Raw genomic sequence first — 18,082 nt, 5'->3', positions numbered from 1 at the left:
AAATCAATACAGGGGACTGGCTGTGGGGCTCTGTCCCCATGGCGACCAAAGTCCGTGGACGCTCAAGTCCTTCATATAAGACGCTGCTGCTGCTGGCACTTCACACCCACAGAGCAGAACCCAGAGAAACAGAGGCCCAACTATAACGTATCAATTGCTTATTTTATGAAAATGAAGTCAGCTTATTTTTACCAAAATTAAAAGATGTAGTTGAACATGTATTTAAGGTGAGGGCTAGAAAAATCGAAGGAATCTGGGGGGGGCAGGGATACAACAACAAAAACACAAAGAATGGCACTTACTAGAACCAAGCAGGGGGAAAAAAGCCTAAAGGGTTGAAGGATACTTAATATTCAACTCTCCCCCATCCCTCTAGATTCTGGGGGATCGGGAAGAAGAGGCAGAAAGCGTTTTCTAGAATAAAAATTGCCCTTTTCTGTAGGGGGAGGGAAGGGGGTGAAGGGAGAGAACCCTCAGACCATTAAAGACACAACCCACCAGAACAAGGAACTGCTGAAGGAAACCAGGTAGAAAAGTCAGAAGAGTGTTCTGAAAGTTACATAAAATGTTAAAATCAAAGTTCTAGAAACCCATAAAGGCAGTCAAAGTACAAACCTCCTGAAAAGCACCATTCCCCTTTAAAAACAATTTTGACATATTTTGAAATGCATGCACCCACAATTCTGCACCTATTCATTTTTTTTTTTTTTAATTACTTGGGGGAAGAAAAAAGCATTCAGTACTTACTACTGCTTCCATATCAGAAGTGTCAGTTGGAGCAAACATAGACTGAACCATAAACTTGTGTTTACTTTTCTCATTGGGATCGTAATCGAAAGGCTGTAACATCACTGAGAAAGAAAATAGTTCATTAGGAGGGTCAGAGCTGGGTTACCGGCAACCATTTGTTACGTTAATACTTGCACTTTGGTGGTAAAGCAGTTCACCAGGATGCTCTTCTCTGAGCCTCAAGAAGCCCCTGGTTAAGTGAGCACTTCGAGATGAGCAGCCTCTTCCCCACCCTGCGGGTGTCAGACCTGAGGTCAGGGACGTGAAGGGACCTGCCCGAGGTCAAACAGCAGGCAGTGGCAGAGCCAGGACAGGGACTTAGGACCCAGGTCTTCAGACTCGCAGCCCCTGATCTGCCATCACCGCACACCTGACCAAACACCTGCCACAGGCCTTCCATCCAGGTCAACCAGATACAGACACCTGTACCTGTTCTGCTCAGGGAAGCACCCACCAACGAGCTCCTCAAGAACTAAGGACGGTCCATGGCATCTGAGGAGTGGTTCAGCCTTCTCTCTGTGCTACTCTCCATGTCAAGATCATCATGGTCACACTTCAAATACAATTTTGCCAAGGATGTTAGAGAATTTTCACAACCCACACCCTCACAGCATGGAGAAGACCCCATCAACTTCCACAACCTTTCTCCCAAGAACCTAGAGGACTCTCCCTTGCAGGCTCCCCGGACCGAGCACATCCACAGAAGGAGGGGCTGTCCTATTCTGGCCAGCCTCCCCAGGACCTACCACCCTACCCCGCTAAATGACGGCTGCTTTACAACACGAGGTTTCCTACAAGGCTCTGAGAAACCACACATCTAGTTGAGCTCCCTGAAACCTAACTTGTTCACACGCAGGGAAAGCCTGCTGTAGCCCTGATGAGCGATGAGCTCCCTGGGACTGAGCGTCCCCCTGGGGCCAGAAGCTGGACTCTGCCCTTCAGCTTTACCATCACTTCAGTTAATCCTTCAGAGGCAGGGAGTGTTGTGGAAGGTATTCTGACGCTTACTTGCAGATGGAAAAACTGAAGCACAAAAAGGTTAGCTAACTTACCCAATACCATGAGGGAGCGGCCTGACTAGAGGGTCAATATTCAGGGCCACAAGAGGGCTGAATCTCTGTCCATCCCCACCAGCACCTCCTGTGCTGGCCACTCACCAGTGTTTTCCTGCCTTTGAGCTCACTGAGAACTACCTGGGTTCTTAAAGCCTCACAGTCATCCACCCCTGCAGCAGACAACCGGCCCTGCCCTAAGCCTGGTTTATAAAGGAATCCGGGACCAGACAAAGTGAGGGACCTGCTCAAGGTCACGACCCTGGGAAGCAGCAAAACATGCAGTTCAGCACCCCTTCTGCCACACTGGATACTCTGAGACAGGTGGGGATCTCATCCCCAGATCCCCCATCGTGGATCTTACATGTGATGAGGAGGAGGAACACAAACATCCCTCTCTGTCTTGGAGGTGCACGGGTCCTTTCTCTCTTGGGGACAGAGAAAGTCTATCAATAAAATAAATACATTCAATCTGAGGATCTGATATTCAAAGTGAAACCATCAGCAGAGAGAACAAAAGGTCATTTAAAACAGGCACAGGGCTACTCCACTTGAAATTTTATTCTTGCAGGTGTAAAGGCAGGGCTCTATCCTGGAAAAGCAGTCCTTGCTGGTGGCCTGGGACCTGGGATGGAGACAAGTCTGCTGCTGGCCTCATTGAGCTAGTAGGAGCTCTCCTGGAGCATCGCTACACACTGGGGTTTGACAATGAACCCCAGGGACAAATGGCCAGACTAGCAGGTCAACATCACAGACTTTTATTCTGAAAGCTGAATTTCCATTGCATTTTTTCTACCTCTAAGATTGCAGTAAGGAAGATGTATGTGATAAAGAAGCCACTATCTTCACATGCACTGTGATCCTGCCTGGACAGGGAATGTAAGCTTTACTGGAGTTGGGTCACAGTCTTCCAACTACTATCAGATTAATGTTAATTTAAAAAAATTAAAGTGAATGAGGTTTTGAGAATTTCAGATCTCACCTAGCTATGACAAAATCATGCTCTAGTATTTTTTAGAATGGGAAAGAACTTAGTCTTACACTGCATTTAGATTTCAGTAGGGCACAGGTCTAGCAGAAACACTGTCTCATCCTTGAGGCTCTGCTTTCCAGGCTGTGAATGGGTTCCAGTCCTCCACCATGGAGGCCTCTAAGGCTGAGCCAGGATTATCTGTAAAGATGCCCAGGAGATGAGAGTCATCAGAAGACACTGCTGATTCTCAGAGAAGTTGGCTCTTTAGCGTCAATGACACTGGGTCACACACAAAGAACGGCTGCATCTAGAGACCCTAAGACAACCCCACATAAAGAGCTGTTTCCTCCCACTCTTCTCCCCTTTCCTCCAGGAGGTGCAAGCCAGAAAGAAGGACCTGTGAGTTGCAGGCCCGTCCTACAGTAAACTGACCCTTCCTTTTCATCTCTCCATCTTGTACCATGCTCCTGTCCCCAGTGCCATCACAATGTCCCAAGAGCAAAAGGAAAATAGTTTTTACTGGCACCTAGTAGGGACCAGGCACCAAAGAAGGCATATTTTCCTTAGTTCTCCCATCAGTCTTCACAACAACCAGAAAGATGGTCATGTCTTCCTTTTCTAGATGAGAAGACAGGAGAAGGGCTAAGCAGTCTTGCTTGGGCTCCACAGCCAATATTAACTGATGGACCAGAACTCCACACTGGTTCTGTGTCCATGGTCTGACTTCCATGGCACAGGTTCTCAAAGCATTACTTGCAGACCCCAAGACACCCCCACCCTCACGTCAGGTGGTCCATAAAGTCAAAGCTGGTCCTGATGATACCAAGACATTACATGTCTTTTCCACTGCACTGCTACCCCCAGTGACAGTGGGCACAAAAGCAACAGTGGGTGAACCTGCTGGTGCATAAGCGTAGACACCGGATGGCAGGCACTGCCACTCACGTGCAGTGTGTTTAAAAGGCCATCTCACTTAGGAATATTCTTGATGAAACAATACATATCACTCACGTCACTAAATCCCAACCTTGGACAGCGCATCTTGGCACTCTGCTCTATGAAAACACACATCAAGCATCTCTGCTGCCCTGGGAAAAGCACTTGTGTTAACCGTTCTGAGTTATGAGCTAAACTGGACACTTTCTCACGGAACCACTGACAGAAAAACTATGGTCATTCACACCCAGGTATATGGCAGATATTTTCCTAAAAATGAATGAAGTGAACCGGTCACTGTAAGGAAAACAACTTGTAGCTGTTGTTGGTGATAAAATCCAGGCTTTCAAAAAAACTTAGAATCTTGGGAAACCTCTCTCAGCCACCAAGAGCTTCAGTTTCCCCAATGAGATCAGTAAGGAGAGTAACAAATGTAAGTTTTTGATACTGGAGAATGAAATCTGTCAACAGTTGGAAGGTCTGTGTAACTCAGCTGGCATAATACTACCAAAGCCATCAAGTGCAAGGGAAACCAATGCATCTTGGTGAAACAAAGTTCAAATGGTTTACTAATACGGTGTCAAAGTTTACACTGTACTGACGAACTTGAAGAAAAGTGTTGCTCAGCGAGTTTTGGCATAGTACCAAAGAAGAATACAATTACAATAAATATCAGGTGGTTTTACTTCATATACATTCACCGAAACAACACACTGTAACAGACCGAAATGCAAAAGCAACTGAGAGAATCCAGCCTGCCTTCTATCAAGCCAGAAATTAAGGAAATTTGCAAAACATATCAAATAATGCCATGTTTTGAAAAGTTATCTTTCACTAAAAATGTGTGAATTCTATTTATTAAAGTTGTTATGAAAGAATTAATACTTTTAAAATTTCTCAGTTTAATCTGCAATACGACAAATATTGATACAACCCACAAACCAAAAAAAAAAGCAAAAAAAAAAGCTTTTGTGGTCTTTAATTTCTAAGCATATACAAAAGGGGCCCTGAGACCAAAAGGTCTGAGTACCATTATTCTACATCAGGGTGCCTCGCAGGCCCCTCTAGGAGGAAAATTATCTGGTTGCTAATTCAAATGAAGGCACTGGTGGCTTCCTACAGTCCCCTCTTGGGAGAATGTGCCATTTAAAAGAAAAAGCAATTCACACAAACCAAGTTTCAAGCCCCATGTGCACACACCTGCACACACCCCTATCCCTGAGAGGAGACTGGGGCACCCCGTGCTCAGCTAACCAAACCACCTTGCCACAGCCTGCTCCCCTCTGCAGGTGCTGCCGTCTGATACCCCTGCCACCCTCAGAACTCACAGATGTCATCAGCCCAACTCCAGGCCTAGAGTGCACTGCCTGCCAAGTCGCCATGTACAGAGTTAGAAGGACCTCAAGAAGACAGAACTTACACGGAGACCTCCAAGCTCACAAGAACGCAAGCACACAAAGAAGTGGGTACTGGTGGCAACTAACCCACCTCACAGGAGCACTGGAGACAGCAGAGGGGGTGGTCAAATACTCTCCGTAAAAGGCAGGGACTCAAAACATAGAAGCACAGGTGCCCAGTGCACCCTTAAGGCTGAAGAGGAGAAAGCTTCCAACTGAGTGATAACGGTGACCACTGGTGACCTTCAGGAAGCACAGGGTGTGAGACGGGTGCTTGGCCCCTCCCTCTCTGCAGCAACGCTCCCTCTGCCTAGAGCAGCAGGTGGAAAACAAGGCATTTCCCACCTACCAGCTCTCCTTTTCTGTGGGCTCCCCGACCAGCGAGCAAGAGTGAGGAGGTCAGGTGGCACCCAGACTTCCTGAAACTCCATGAAGGCTCCTGGGCTTCAGCATCTGCATCGTGTTGCCCCCAACTCATGCCCAAAAGGGTGTATCTCTCAGCCGCTATCATCTCATGTCAAGTTCAATTTGCTATACCCTATTAGCTGGAACTTTACGAGAACATGACAGAATAAATGCTGTTAATCGTTTGTTCTCTCAGCTCCATACATGCAAATTGTGACAGAAATTATGTACTTTTTTCCATGCCAGGCTATAAAAGAGCTTCCCATTAGCTTATTTCACTTGAATTCCAGAGACACTGATGATAAAACCCTCTTAAATGAACCATCTATCCTACTCTTTAAAATGTATCGCTGATACTACATTAAAAAGAGGCCCGTTACCAGGAGACGGCCTGGAGACCAGGTCACCACTCACCAGCATTAATGCTTTGTGATACATTGTCAGCTGAAAGCAGGTTGTAAAAGTGGGATCCTGATAGAAAAGGGCCTTTCATAAAACACTGGATCAATAAGATCAGACTTTCTTCAGAAGATATGCAGAATGTACAATACTTAACACACTCAAGCGCACACACCTCGGAGAAATGACTTGATTAAATACTGCATAAAAGCTTATGAGAACCCGGGCAAGTCACAGATCACTTTCATCTGCATTATAATGGCAACAGAGCAAATGAACAAACGCTTAACAGGCACCTTGGCAACTGCTTTATTATTATTTTTTCATCTCAGAATTTTATCTTTGACATGCCTCTCTCCTATTCACAGGACCACCATCTCAGTGCAGGCCTCCTCCAACATCCAAGTTTCTCCTCCCAGACCTCCTACCTCCTCCCAGTTTCTCTCAGACAAGTTCTCTGCAGGGCCCTCATAACCCACGTATTCCATCTCCCCCAAGCACCCGGCTCTCCAGCTCAATAGTCCTCAAACGAAAAAACCCCTTTCCCAAGTAAGAGATGATCAGTCCACGCCCACAGTCTCACTCTTGCAGTGTCCTGATGTGATCCAACAACTGGTCGTGCTGCTGGCCCAACAGGCATGCACAGGGCGCCGGCCACGCCCACCCACCCCCACCCACCCCCGTGCTCTCCACGGCTCCTCTCACCACGCTGGCCTTAGGCAGCTGGCACCCGCCGCGGTCCACCTGCCCTACTCCCATCCCAGTATGCCACACCTTCTCGGGCTTTCTCTGACTCTGAACCTTCTACTAGTCTGACTCTGTCACGAGGGGGTCTCCAACTTCGGCTTGCAGCAGACCTACCTGGAATGCGTGTTAAAGCACAGCTGGCAGGGTCCCACCTCCAGTTTCTGATTGCATAGATCTGGGGTGGGGTGACTTGTTCCCAGCTGTTGCTGGTCCAGGAACCACGCCCGGAAAAGGTGGGCTGAAAGCACCCCCTGAAGGCCGTCTCACCTTCTCGTCCTTACTAGGGATTTACTCTGTCAGGGGACACCACCCATACAGAGCTCTCCCACAGGCTCACCTTTCCCACACTCACTCTTCATCTCCTGGTTTAAGACAGTGGTTTCTAAACTTATCACCACTGTCCTCTCACAATCTCTTCACTTTATGCCTCTGTCAAACTGTCCTCTACCAAACTGCATTTACAACATCATAATGAAGTCACTGCTCCACTTTTTGGGAAACTGATCAGAGACAAACCAGAACTCTGCCAACAGCTTAGAATAACCAGTGTTACCACAAAGAGGTGACAGAATTCTAACCTAAAGCAAAGGACTCAGACATTTTAGTTAGACTAGGTACCCTTATCAGGAATAAATTTATTGTTTCCTTCAGGATGCTCAAAATGTTGAAAACAAGGCTAATTTCCTGGACTTCTGCCTATTCAGGGACCCATGGATGGAACTATGAGTCTAGTGGGTAATTAATCTTATCTACTTATAAATTAGTTGACGTGGAATTCTCCTTGCATTCTCTAAAGGATCTTCCAGTTCAGTATAGATCATCCTAGATAACAAACTCCTCAGAGTCTGATTAACTTATCTGTGCAGTGTTTACAGTACAAATGTACCCCAACACTGCTAGAAGTGAGTTACATCATATACATGCCTAAGAACATGGCTCACTCACTCTCTTTCATGAATATCTTTTAAAATGCATATCTATTTTTAAAATTCCAACACACTTTCCTATCTCCATTAATGCTTTGTAATGGAATCCCACATAGCCTTTCCTGAGTACTCTCATGTTCTGATTATCAACTCACATTACATCTGTCTTAATCTGAACCACATGCCAGGGCCACTGTGCAGGGAGAAAGGTTTGTCCTGAGGCTGGGGTTAATTTCAGACCCCTGTTATCTCTCCCATACTTGTCCTCTGGAGTGTTCCTGTCCAGGCCTTCACTGTGGCCACCTCTCACAGCTGTTCCCTTTCATTCTGGCTTGTGATGGGCTGGACATCGCAACAGCTTAATAGAGAGTCTAAAGTAAGAGTATAAACAGGAGTTGAGGTTAGAAGCCCAGGTGTATCAACGTGCAGGGAGCTGCCATCAATGAAGGAACATGACTTTTGGCTGCTCCCAAGTTGTGCTTGGTTTCTGCTCCTTGGCCACACTGTAACAGCTGACATTACTTTCGTCTAAGTGAGGTGGACTGAATGTACTTGGATAAACCCTCTTGACCATGATCTTTTAAGATGGAAAGAATAAGTAAACTGTGTTAAACTCATAAAAAGTGAAACATGGGATTCTTCTTAAGAAACTTAAAAATTATAGTAAACTTTTAAAGAAACCATTAAAAGCACGATTAAGCTAAATTTTTATTGGTAATCTACCCCCTCTTTTTAAAAAAACCAGAATCTCAACTGGGGAAAAAGATTAAAGACATCTTATAAGTATGACTCTGAGTCGTTCTTATCTGAGAGTAGTAAGCCTGATTCATGAAAATCATCTATAACAAGGTTTCGCTTATCAGAGACTTCCAAAACAGACGATCACACGAAGAATGATGCTGTTAAGATGCCCGAACCCCCCAAATACAGCTCCCGCTATCAGCACTTGACAGACGGATGCCTGACTTCCTTCTCTAAGGGCAGTGGGCTTAGACTCTGGTGCTAATCACCTAAAAGCTGCTGCCCAAGGTTGGCTGGTCCAGGGCAAGCGGGTTGCTCCACTAAACTGAGTCAGCAAAATCTTAGGAGGATTAATTATCAATTGCGATCCTACCCAATTACATTAATTGACCAGTGATTCCATCCAAGAAGAGCTGCTGATATTCATTCCCTGTCCTCAGGATTTTACTGGAAGAACTCTGTGCTTTAAATGTGATTGAAGTGAGTGCTGAAAGGGGCTATATGTCAGGAATGAACACTGTTCCTGAATTCTTTGAATTTAAAATACAGATTCAGACACCAGAAGATTTGTGTCTGTTTGTCTTTAATCCACTTTCGATTCCCAGGGTACACTCAGTAAAGTGTATCTGTACCTAAATACTGGTATCTTTAACAACTCTTTCCAAGGCCCACTCCGTCAAACAGATATTTTGCATTTTTAATTTGCTTGGTACATAGGCAACCAATGTGCATAATTGAACTGCAAATGGAAGCGCGCTTGCTACTTTAGTGAAATTAGAATTCAGTGAAGGTTATAAAAATATTAAATGTAATATAATATTACAGGAAGCGTAAGTATTTTTGATGGGCCCATAATTTTACCACTTCACCTGCTGTATCTGCTGGCAAACATGGTTTGGAATATTAATGGAAAACTCCCTCATTATTAAACTGCAGTATTAAAAAAAAAACCTACAACCACTAACAGCTTACCACAAAGACATTTTCAGAAATTATCTACCTTAAAAATATTTCCCCACCAGACAGTTCAGAAAACAGATTTAATTTTGTAAAGCTAGAACAAATGGAGAGACCCCCCACTGCTTCAAACAATTCATTAATTCAAAAAGTTCTATTTTCCTTGCATTTAAAATCTCTGGGGGAAAAAATCCAATCTCCTCTTCTCCAATCTCCATTTAAGTGTGCCTATTTTGCTGAGGTCCAGATTTGAATAATTCAAAACCATCTCTAGTAGATGGTGTGTATAAAGGAGCAAGGGGCCAAAACCATGGCATTCTGGGCCAATTAATGCAAACACAAAGCACCCAGCACCCTCCCACCCACTGCACTGCCTCATCCAGCAGACAAGACCCTGACGGGGCAATCAGAAAGAGATGAAAGGAGGACCTATCCTCATCTAAAGGGCAAAGAGAAGGACTCACTCAGAGACTCGGGTGACTAGACCCCACAACAGCCTGCTGGGAAGTCCATGAGTTTCCAGCTATGGCACTTAAAGCTCAGTTCATACCGGTTTCCAATTGTAACCTCACCACCCAAGTTTATAACACGGGGATTTGTTCCGTTTAAGGACCCCAGTACAAGACAGAAAGTGCCACTTTCTGAAGAAAATAAAACAGGTCAGAGCCGAGATTTTTGACGCAGAATGCGAGGTCCCGAGTATCAGACTAAGTTGACGGCGGAGAAAAGGTTCACAGGGTACATCTTGAAAGACGTCAGACAGCTAGAACATCTCAGTCCGCCATAAAAACCCAACCTGCAAGCCTTCAAAACCGCAGTCTCTCTGGCCAGCTCCAGATACCATCCTCTTCCTCCTCTTTTCTCTCCCTGCTTGCTCCCCTTCTCTAAGAATGATTTATAACCTTTCCTAATAGCTATTAGGGTTTTCAGAAATGGGGAAAGAACAACTTCGCTGTACAGTATGTTGCGACAATCTGTGTAGACAGGGCAACACTGCTAATTATTTTTGGTTGACCTGATGACCTCCTTTTCATATTTGAAAATCTACTAGTGACTTTTTGCATAAAGAAGAAAAACAAAAATTTTTTTAATTAGAATTAGAAAAATTCCATAAATTAATTAAATACATCAAACTGATGTTATTTCTAAAAATGCAATTCAGATATGTACAACCCACCTTCAACAGAAACCAGCCAGTCTTTGTCAAAGTTAGTCACAGAAAATGCAACCCCACTCTTGTACCACACTTCCAGTTAAAATTCTGCAGCACTAGTAAAACACTTTGTGACATGAATACTATTCCCTCCATCTTACAAATGAGAAAACTAGAACCTTCAGAGGTTAGTTTTGGCCAAAGACTGGCCAGCAGGCTCAACAGCAGGGCTTGGGTTTCCTCTCAGGTTTCTGCACCCAGGGCTACTCATCTCAGTAGAGTGGGTGCAGTCCAGCTCAGCCACCCGTACCCACAGAAGGGAAGCTGGCCTGAACCCTCTGCACTGCCCCCTGCTGGCGTCCTCCTCCTCCTCCTCCTGAGGAGAGGCTCTCAGCTGAAGGAACCCGGAACTCCACGTTCTCACCTAGACGGCATCACCTGGCTGTATTGTAAGAGAACCCTTGAAAAAGTACAATGCTTTCTGCCCCAAGACAACAACTGTCTAATAAACAATACAGTGGCACCTCAGCACAGAAAACCCCAGCAAGTGGAGGCTGGCCTCCTTTGCTGACAGGTGAAGCTGTCCCGGAAAGGCAACGAAATCAGGCTTTACCCAGGTGCACCTCAAGCACCGAGGCCAATGCACACCAAATAAGAACAAAGGAGACCTTTCTCACGTGTAAGCATAATCTTGTCTCATTAGAAGGAAGGCCTGCAAACACAAGGACATTTTGTTATTCAACTGCTTTTTCCCCTAAGTACATGATACTCTGAGAGCTAAGGTATTTTGTTCTATATTTATTTGTAAGCGGGGCCATCCCGACACTGCTGAGGCAGTTGTTGTTGTTCAGTCACTAAGTCATACCCGACTCTGCAACCCCATGAACTGCAGCACGCCAGGCTTCCCTGCCCTTCACCATCTCCTGGAATTTGCTCAAAGCCATGTCCACTGATGCCATCTGACCATCTCGTCCTCTGTCGTCCCCTTCTCCTCCTGCCCTCAATCTTTCCCAGCATCAGGGTCTTCTCCAATGAGTCAGCTCTTCACATTAGGTGGCCAAAGTATTGGAGTTGCAGCATCAGTCCTTCTAGTGAATATTCAAGGTCGATTTCCTTTAAGATTGACTGGTGTGACCTCCTTGCTGAGGCAGCTGGTGTCATCAGAGAGCCACTGGATCAGGACAGACACCTGGCTTCCACTACCAGCTCTGCCATCATCATCACGTGCCTCTGACTACCCACCCCCCCACCCCCTGAACCTTTCCTTCTTATCTGCAAAAGGAAGGCCACAACCACAAAATCTTGGTCTTCCTTGGCAGACAATCATAAGTCAAAACAAATGCCCAGGGTTAGTTATTACTTTAAAAACCACTCCTCTGATGGGGGAGGGGTGAGTCTTTCTGAAAGACATACACTTATGCTCACTCATTCATATTTAATATCAGAAGGCACACCTACACTGTACATCTGCCTGTTGAGACTATTTTATAGTCAGAAAACGATGTTGCTGCCCCAAATTTATTGTGAAAAGTGGGTAAGTCTCATCTACTGACAACCGTGCTTAAATATGTCATGGGCAATGAAATCAAGAGGTTAAAAAAGAAGTCAATTTTAAAAAAGGAATAAAAAACATCAATTGCCCTAGATTTCAACAGAAAAACGCAAATCACATGAATCCAAGGAATGCTGAAATGCCAATATCCTGGGTCCCCCTCCCTGACCAGTGAGCTACAGTGCAGAAGGTTTGGGGACCAGAGCCAGACAAGCAGGATCTACATCTTGGTTTTGTCACCGGCCAGCTTCATGAGCCTGTGGCCACCGGAGTCATTCTGGTACAACGGGGTAACAACAATGCATTCCACGCTGGGCAGATAACAGAAATTACATGAGATAATACAGGTGCAGACCCAGCACAGAGGAGATCCTCAAAAAATGTTGGCTCCCACCCTCCTGATTCTTCCTGGATAATAACCTGATTCGAGAGTCCGAAATCAGGTCTTGCAGCCTCAGAGAGAAATACACAGGGGGACAGCCAGTGTGGGTGCACCCTAATGAGAGAACCCAGAGGATGCAGGGAACAAGAGTCTGCAGAAATCATGAGATAATGAAACACCTTATATCTTTCCAAAGAGGTGAGTCATTTTCTTTCAGGTGTCAAATGAATAGCCAAATGTATCACAATCAAAATCCGTCAGGAAAAAAGTCAGCCAGATACCCATTTCAAATGAGGAGTAGCTTCTAATGATGCCTCAGAGCCCTTGGTGACAGTCTCTTGATACTTGAAGTATTAACACACACTCCCCCAGACCTCCTCCACAAATACAAAAGGCACTGTTGGATCCAGAAGTCCTAATGAGCCCAAAGTTTATTCCATTTCTAAAATACATTTAAACTCAAACCCATCGCTTACATCTCCTTAATTCTGAAATCCAATTCTCAGTTTGGGCACTCTACCAGCATCTTTTCAAAAGTTGGACTCTGGAAAATAAATGCACTCTCAGACAGAAGGGGGGAAAAAACCCATCAGACATGCACAAAACTTGCACCCTTGAATACATTCCAATTTCCTCAGCCTTCATCTCCCTTAGCTTTTCACAATCAGTAAAGTGCAGTTACCAATCATTGGAAATGACATGAGCTTAATGTCAGAAATCATTTAGCTTAAATAAGAAAATAACTCCATTTAGCTTTCTCCCACAAAGTAAAATTAAGTTTGTTTAGCCTTTTTTTTTATTTATTGCCTAAGGGCAGATTTAATTTCAAGGGAGTGAAAACCCAACTCATTCTCAAGTAAAGTCTGATGTTACCACTTTAATTTTGCTCTAACTATTGAGGCACAAAGGCTGTAAGCATTAAACTAAAGAGGCATTAATTATGGAAAAACAATAGGTGAGTGGGACCCACTGAGCTTTTTAATCAGAGAGTAGGGAGCTGGGGGGAGATGCCTACCATCTTCCTTTGCTATACTGTAAACACAAGCTTGAAGAGATCCCACTGAGTCTAGGGAGCCTTTTTAGCCCACCCTTCAGGCCTTCATTCTCAGAACTTACCAGATACGTTAATCGAGGCCCCTGCATCAATGATCCCACTGTTGGGCCTCACGCAGTACCTACGTGGTGCTGTGGTCTTCACTTTAAAACACACATTTCGATCTGTCGGGTTGCCAAGCTTCAGGTTGGTGGTGACAACATCGGTGAAAGGACCTGCAGAATGAGACAGGGACTGGTTGGGGATCCCATGAGGACCACGTGGAGGAAAGACTGATTTATGGTATGGGGTCAGGACGGATGTGGAACGTGGTTGACCCATGATCATTTCATCATGACACACAGGAGAGATGGGCTGAGGCCGACACACTAACAGTGACAGCTAAAATCCACCACGGTCTAGTCACACCACTGGGCACCTGGCTTAGTGAGCATTCCAGCAGACAGGGTCTCCCTGATACCTCACAACTTTACTGCCAGACAAGAACACTGAGGCTTGGGAGAACATACCACTTGCCTAAAATTTTCGTGGTAGGTAGTGGTAGCAAGGGTCTGCAACCAGGCAGCCTGAGTCCAAGGCCAGCTCTTAACCTATGCTGAACACTGATTTCCACGGTAACCAAATGAAATCTAAGAGAGAAGGTAAAGGACTAGACTTGGGTCCAAAATGGTGATCAAAGGCAGCGTGCCAAAGGAAGCAGATGCAAGAAAGACTTCGAGGTGTTAGTGGTCTGTAAACATAACCCCCCAACACACAATAGTGATGCTACAGCAAGGTCAGAGTCCTGCAGGGCAGCCCACACCTAAAACGGCGCGTTCACTTTTAACTACCCAGGGTATTGGAAGACTGAAACAAAGCTCAGTGCCCTAAGGGTATTTTTTATTATTATTTATTCATTTTCTACTTTATTAGATTTTTTTAATTAAAAAAGTAAAACATGCTTCTTAAAACAAGCCAAACAATAAAAGATGTATAAAGAGGAAGTTAATAAGCCTTCCCCTGTCCCTTGAGGTAACTAATATTAACACTGTGGGAGATCCATCCGTATCATCTATGTTTACACAAACTGTACATTCATACAGGAGTGTGTGAGTGTGTGGGGGGGGGGCAGGTAACAAAAATGAGATCATACTACTCACAGTACTCTGAAACTTCTCTGATACCTGACCCATAAGGTTTACAAAGGAGTCAGGCGGGAGAGTTGAACTATGTCTCTTAGGTCCTTTTCAACCCCTTTTCAAATTTACATCTTTTCATTGTGTACAGCAACGGTGTCTTTGTGCATCTTCCAGGCAAGCTCTTTACTCCTATCTTTACTTTCACAGGGAATTCAGAGATGGGGTGGGGAGGTATATGTGCCCCTGTGCTCACAAACTAGGAAATACATACAGTTGGTTCATCTGCTCCATAAGAAGATCCGCAACAAAGATATTTACATCTGTGCCTCGAACATTTTTCAATGAGACTCTGAGCTTCTGACAAGAATGATACCATACCAGTTTTCACATCTCCGACACAGTGCCTGGCATATAGTAAAGGGATGGGGGCAGGGGGTGAGAGATCGAGATTGACTGACTGAGAGTCCTTCACCAAGGAGGAAACCACCTCGTGGATTACCACCAGCAAAATTAAAATCTCAGGCTGCTTTCTCGCCTCTGGAGGTACTCTGGGTATGAAAAATCAATCTGATATGGGCTTAACAAATATAAATTAAGAAATCAATAACAGTGAAAAGAAAGAAAGGAAAAGAGACTCAATTCCAAAATAAAATAAACTACAGCCAGTTCTGCTAGAAAGCTTATTTTGAAAATGTGAATCTGTTTCAATGTGATTGATGTGCATATTAGGGGGACAATCTGAGCATAAAATGAATTTCACATTTGCTTATGTGTGATTTTGTCTGCAAGTAACGCTAAGTGATCACAGAAAACAACATCCAGCTGAACTGAATGGCACAGAGATACAGAAAACACAGCTTCACACATCTCCATCACCACCAGCTAAGCGGGCTCATCCTGTGGCCCTCGCAAACTGTTAACTCTTCCAACGACCACTTCCACAGGCAAATGTCAGTTTTTCATGCTAAAGTATCATATTTATTGCAGTATTTATCTATTTCTGAGCCATTTAATGTGTGCTAAACTGTGCTTCTGCTTATATTAGGTTCCCATTTTTACATGTGTCTCTGACCAAAGCTTTTGAGTGTTATGCACCTAACCTTGTTCCTTCCTCTTAAGTCTTAGTCTTTTGTGCTATTTTGTATAGGATGGCCATTTTTAGGAATGCATATATCATATTATAGCAGGAACCACCACACTACTGGATTATCCATAGTTTTGTAGTTACTTATACTAAAAGCTACTTTCATTCTTTGAGCAATGACATCTTCAAGAATGAAATGGCTAGGGAATTTCTCAGTGGTTCAGTGATTAAGACTCTAGACTTTCACTACCGAGGGTGATAGTTCAATCCCTGGTTGGGGAACTAAGACCCTACAAGCCACGTGGCGAGTTAAAAAAAAAAAAAGTGAAATGCCTAATAACAATTTCTCCATTTGCTTACCTTTCCCATAAGCCCTGCCTTTGACCCTCTGGCAGCCAAACTGGAAGCCACGAGAGCGGGGCATTCTCCAGGTCCAATTGTGGCTAGACGTGGGGTGTTCCGTCTCCCCTACTGACTCCACCACACAAAGCCTCTCCCTACAAGCTACATCACCCCCTTACTGAGGGTAGGCACCCTGTGGTTCCAGGGGATTTGCAGCTACAGTGAGGGAAAGCCAGGTGCTGACCACGCTTCATCCTTGTATCAAGTTGTTGGGAGGGAGAAACAGGACACTTGGTGCTGAAGGCAGCACCTTTATGCTGGACTATCCAGGGCCCCACCCTTTTCTAATCCATAACACACGCAGCCTGGCTCAGAACGAAGATGGAGGAAGTTTTCTCCCAGTAAGTCTCTTTGCTTGAAATGGTATCACTTCAGCAATGGTTAAAAAAAAAAAAAACACACACACACAACTCTGGTTTCCTGGAGTCAAAGAAAGCGATTAAACAAGCACACAAACATAGCTCAGACCTACACGGGCACCATCACCATGTACATATATTCTTTGTCCTTCACATAAAAAGGGCCCACTACAAGAACTCCACATAACCATAGCTCCAGCTCTAATGGCGCCACATTACTTGCGGGGAAAGGAGAAGAAAACAGATTTTAAAAATGTAGACATCTGAAAAAAGGTGAGCTTTCAAACACAAAGCCTATGGGGGAACAGTACTCTCACTGACAATCTGAATCTGATTCATAATCCACCAGGCCTTAAAGCTTTCTAGATACAAGGTGAAATCTGTTCGTTTCAACAAAATTCTGCTTCAAGAACATGGAAGCATCTTCAAATCAGAATGCCAAGAATTCATAAGCGCCCACAAATCCACATCCACCACCCCACCCCACCAAAAAAACAGCACTTTCTAAGGTGGTTTGAAGTATACTAAGCAGAAAACAGGGATTTGGCGAGATTTCACTGTGAGGAAATTAAGAATACTCATTTCCAACTCAGTTTCTCCTGTCCCTTCCTCCTCCTGCTGCCTCATAAACTGGAGTCAGGGATAAGTTTAAGTGCATTTACCCTTTGCAATGACCTTTTCTTCTAGGTAGTCCACAAAAATAAAGCAAATTTAACTGCGGACACTAATCTGCTTCTGGAAACTCCACTGGTTAACCTATTACACAGCAATCTAAATAATATTTTAACCTATATGATTCACTTAAAAGGCAGTTTAAACTATTAAAAAACAAACATTATTTGTAATAAATAAGCAGAATAAATATCCCAGATTTCTCCCTCAACACTCAGTCCTAAACCTTTAAGTATAAGAGACTTATTGGGCTTACATAGAGCTTTTTTTTTTAATCTAGAGGAAACAATACTAAAAATATATGCAAGTGAACAACATCACTGATAAAACAGCAAAGTCTAATGTGAAAAAATCAAGACATTCTGTAAAAACAGGCCAACCATTCAATCCACACTCCGGACAATTCAAGAATTTTATTGAAAACAAATTCTATTTGATTTGAGTAATTACAGGAAATAAACTATGTTAGTGTTCTCCTTTTCTCCTGTATTAATGAATTAGAATACACAAAAATCCCAATAAAAATGATGTAAGAGCTTGTGAGCATCATTCAGATTTTTACTACTTTCCTTTCATAAAACTGCCATTTCCATTAAAGCATTATGTAAAAACGGGATTTTACTATACCAACATGGGTGTTTATCTCCAATGAACGTAAACACTGCTTACACAGTAGAGTCAATTTTATAAATGAAATATTCAAAAACTAGACTTTCTTCTTTTAAGAGATGAAAAAACGATTTGGTATCTCTAGAACTGCAGTACATTCATTTAATCATTTTTCTTTCTAATCTTCTAGTCTTTCAACAGTTATGCAGATATTTTAAGAACATCTAAAATGTGAAATAGGAGGTCCCCCAAAATGAAACAACATGAGTTTGAGAGAAATTAGGAATACTCCTTAAAGTCCTAATTTTTTTTTCTTTTCAGCCATTTGAATAATGTTCTTTATGCCCTACATTATGCATATTCATCTGTGAAAAT

At 43.8% G+C, this 18,082-nt stretch overlaps 1 protein-coding gene across 1 annotated transcript in view; it reads right to left on the bottom strand.

The window, feature by feature from the left end:
• The window catches only part of VAPB (VAMP associated protein B and C), a 51,750-nt gene that overhangs the window by 8,655 nt on the left and 25,013 nt on the right, over positions 1 to 18,082 (bottom strand). Inside the window, exons 2-3 of the mRNA XM_040248661.1 lie at positions 13,526 to 13,678; positions 748 to 851 (exon numbers count right to left, since the gene is read on the bottom strand). Of these exons, the coding sequence (XP_040104595.1) occupies positions 748 to 851; positions 13,526 to 13,678 (257 nt within the window). The remainder of the gene's footprint in view (positions 1 to 747; positions 852 to 13,525; positions 13,679 to 18,082) is intronic.

This window comes from Oryx dammah, unplaced genomic scaffold, assembly GCF_014754425.2.
Source record: "Oryx dammah isolate SB20612 unplaced genomic scaffold, SCBI_Odam_1.1 HiC_scaffold_10, whole genome shotgun sequence".
NCBI classification, from domain to species: Eukaryota; Metazoa; Chordata; class Mammalia; order Artiodactyla; family Bovidae; genus Oryx; species Oryx dammah.
Note: the sequence above shows the minus strand (reverse complement) of the source record. Positions and strands in the feature narration are given on the sequence as shown.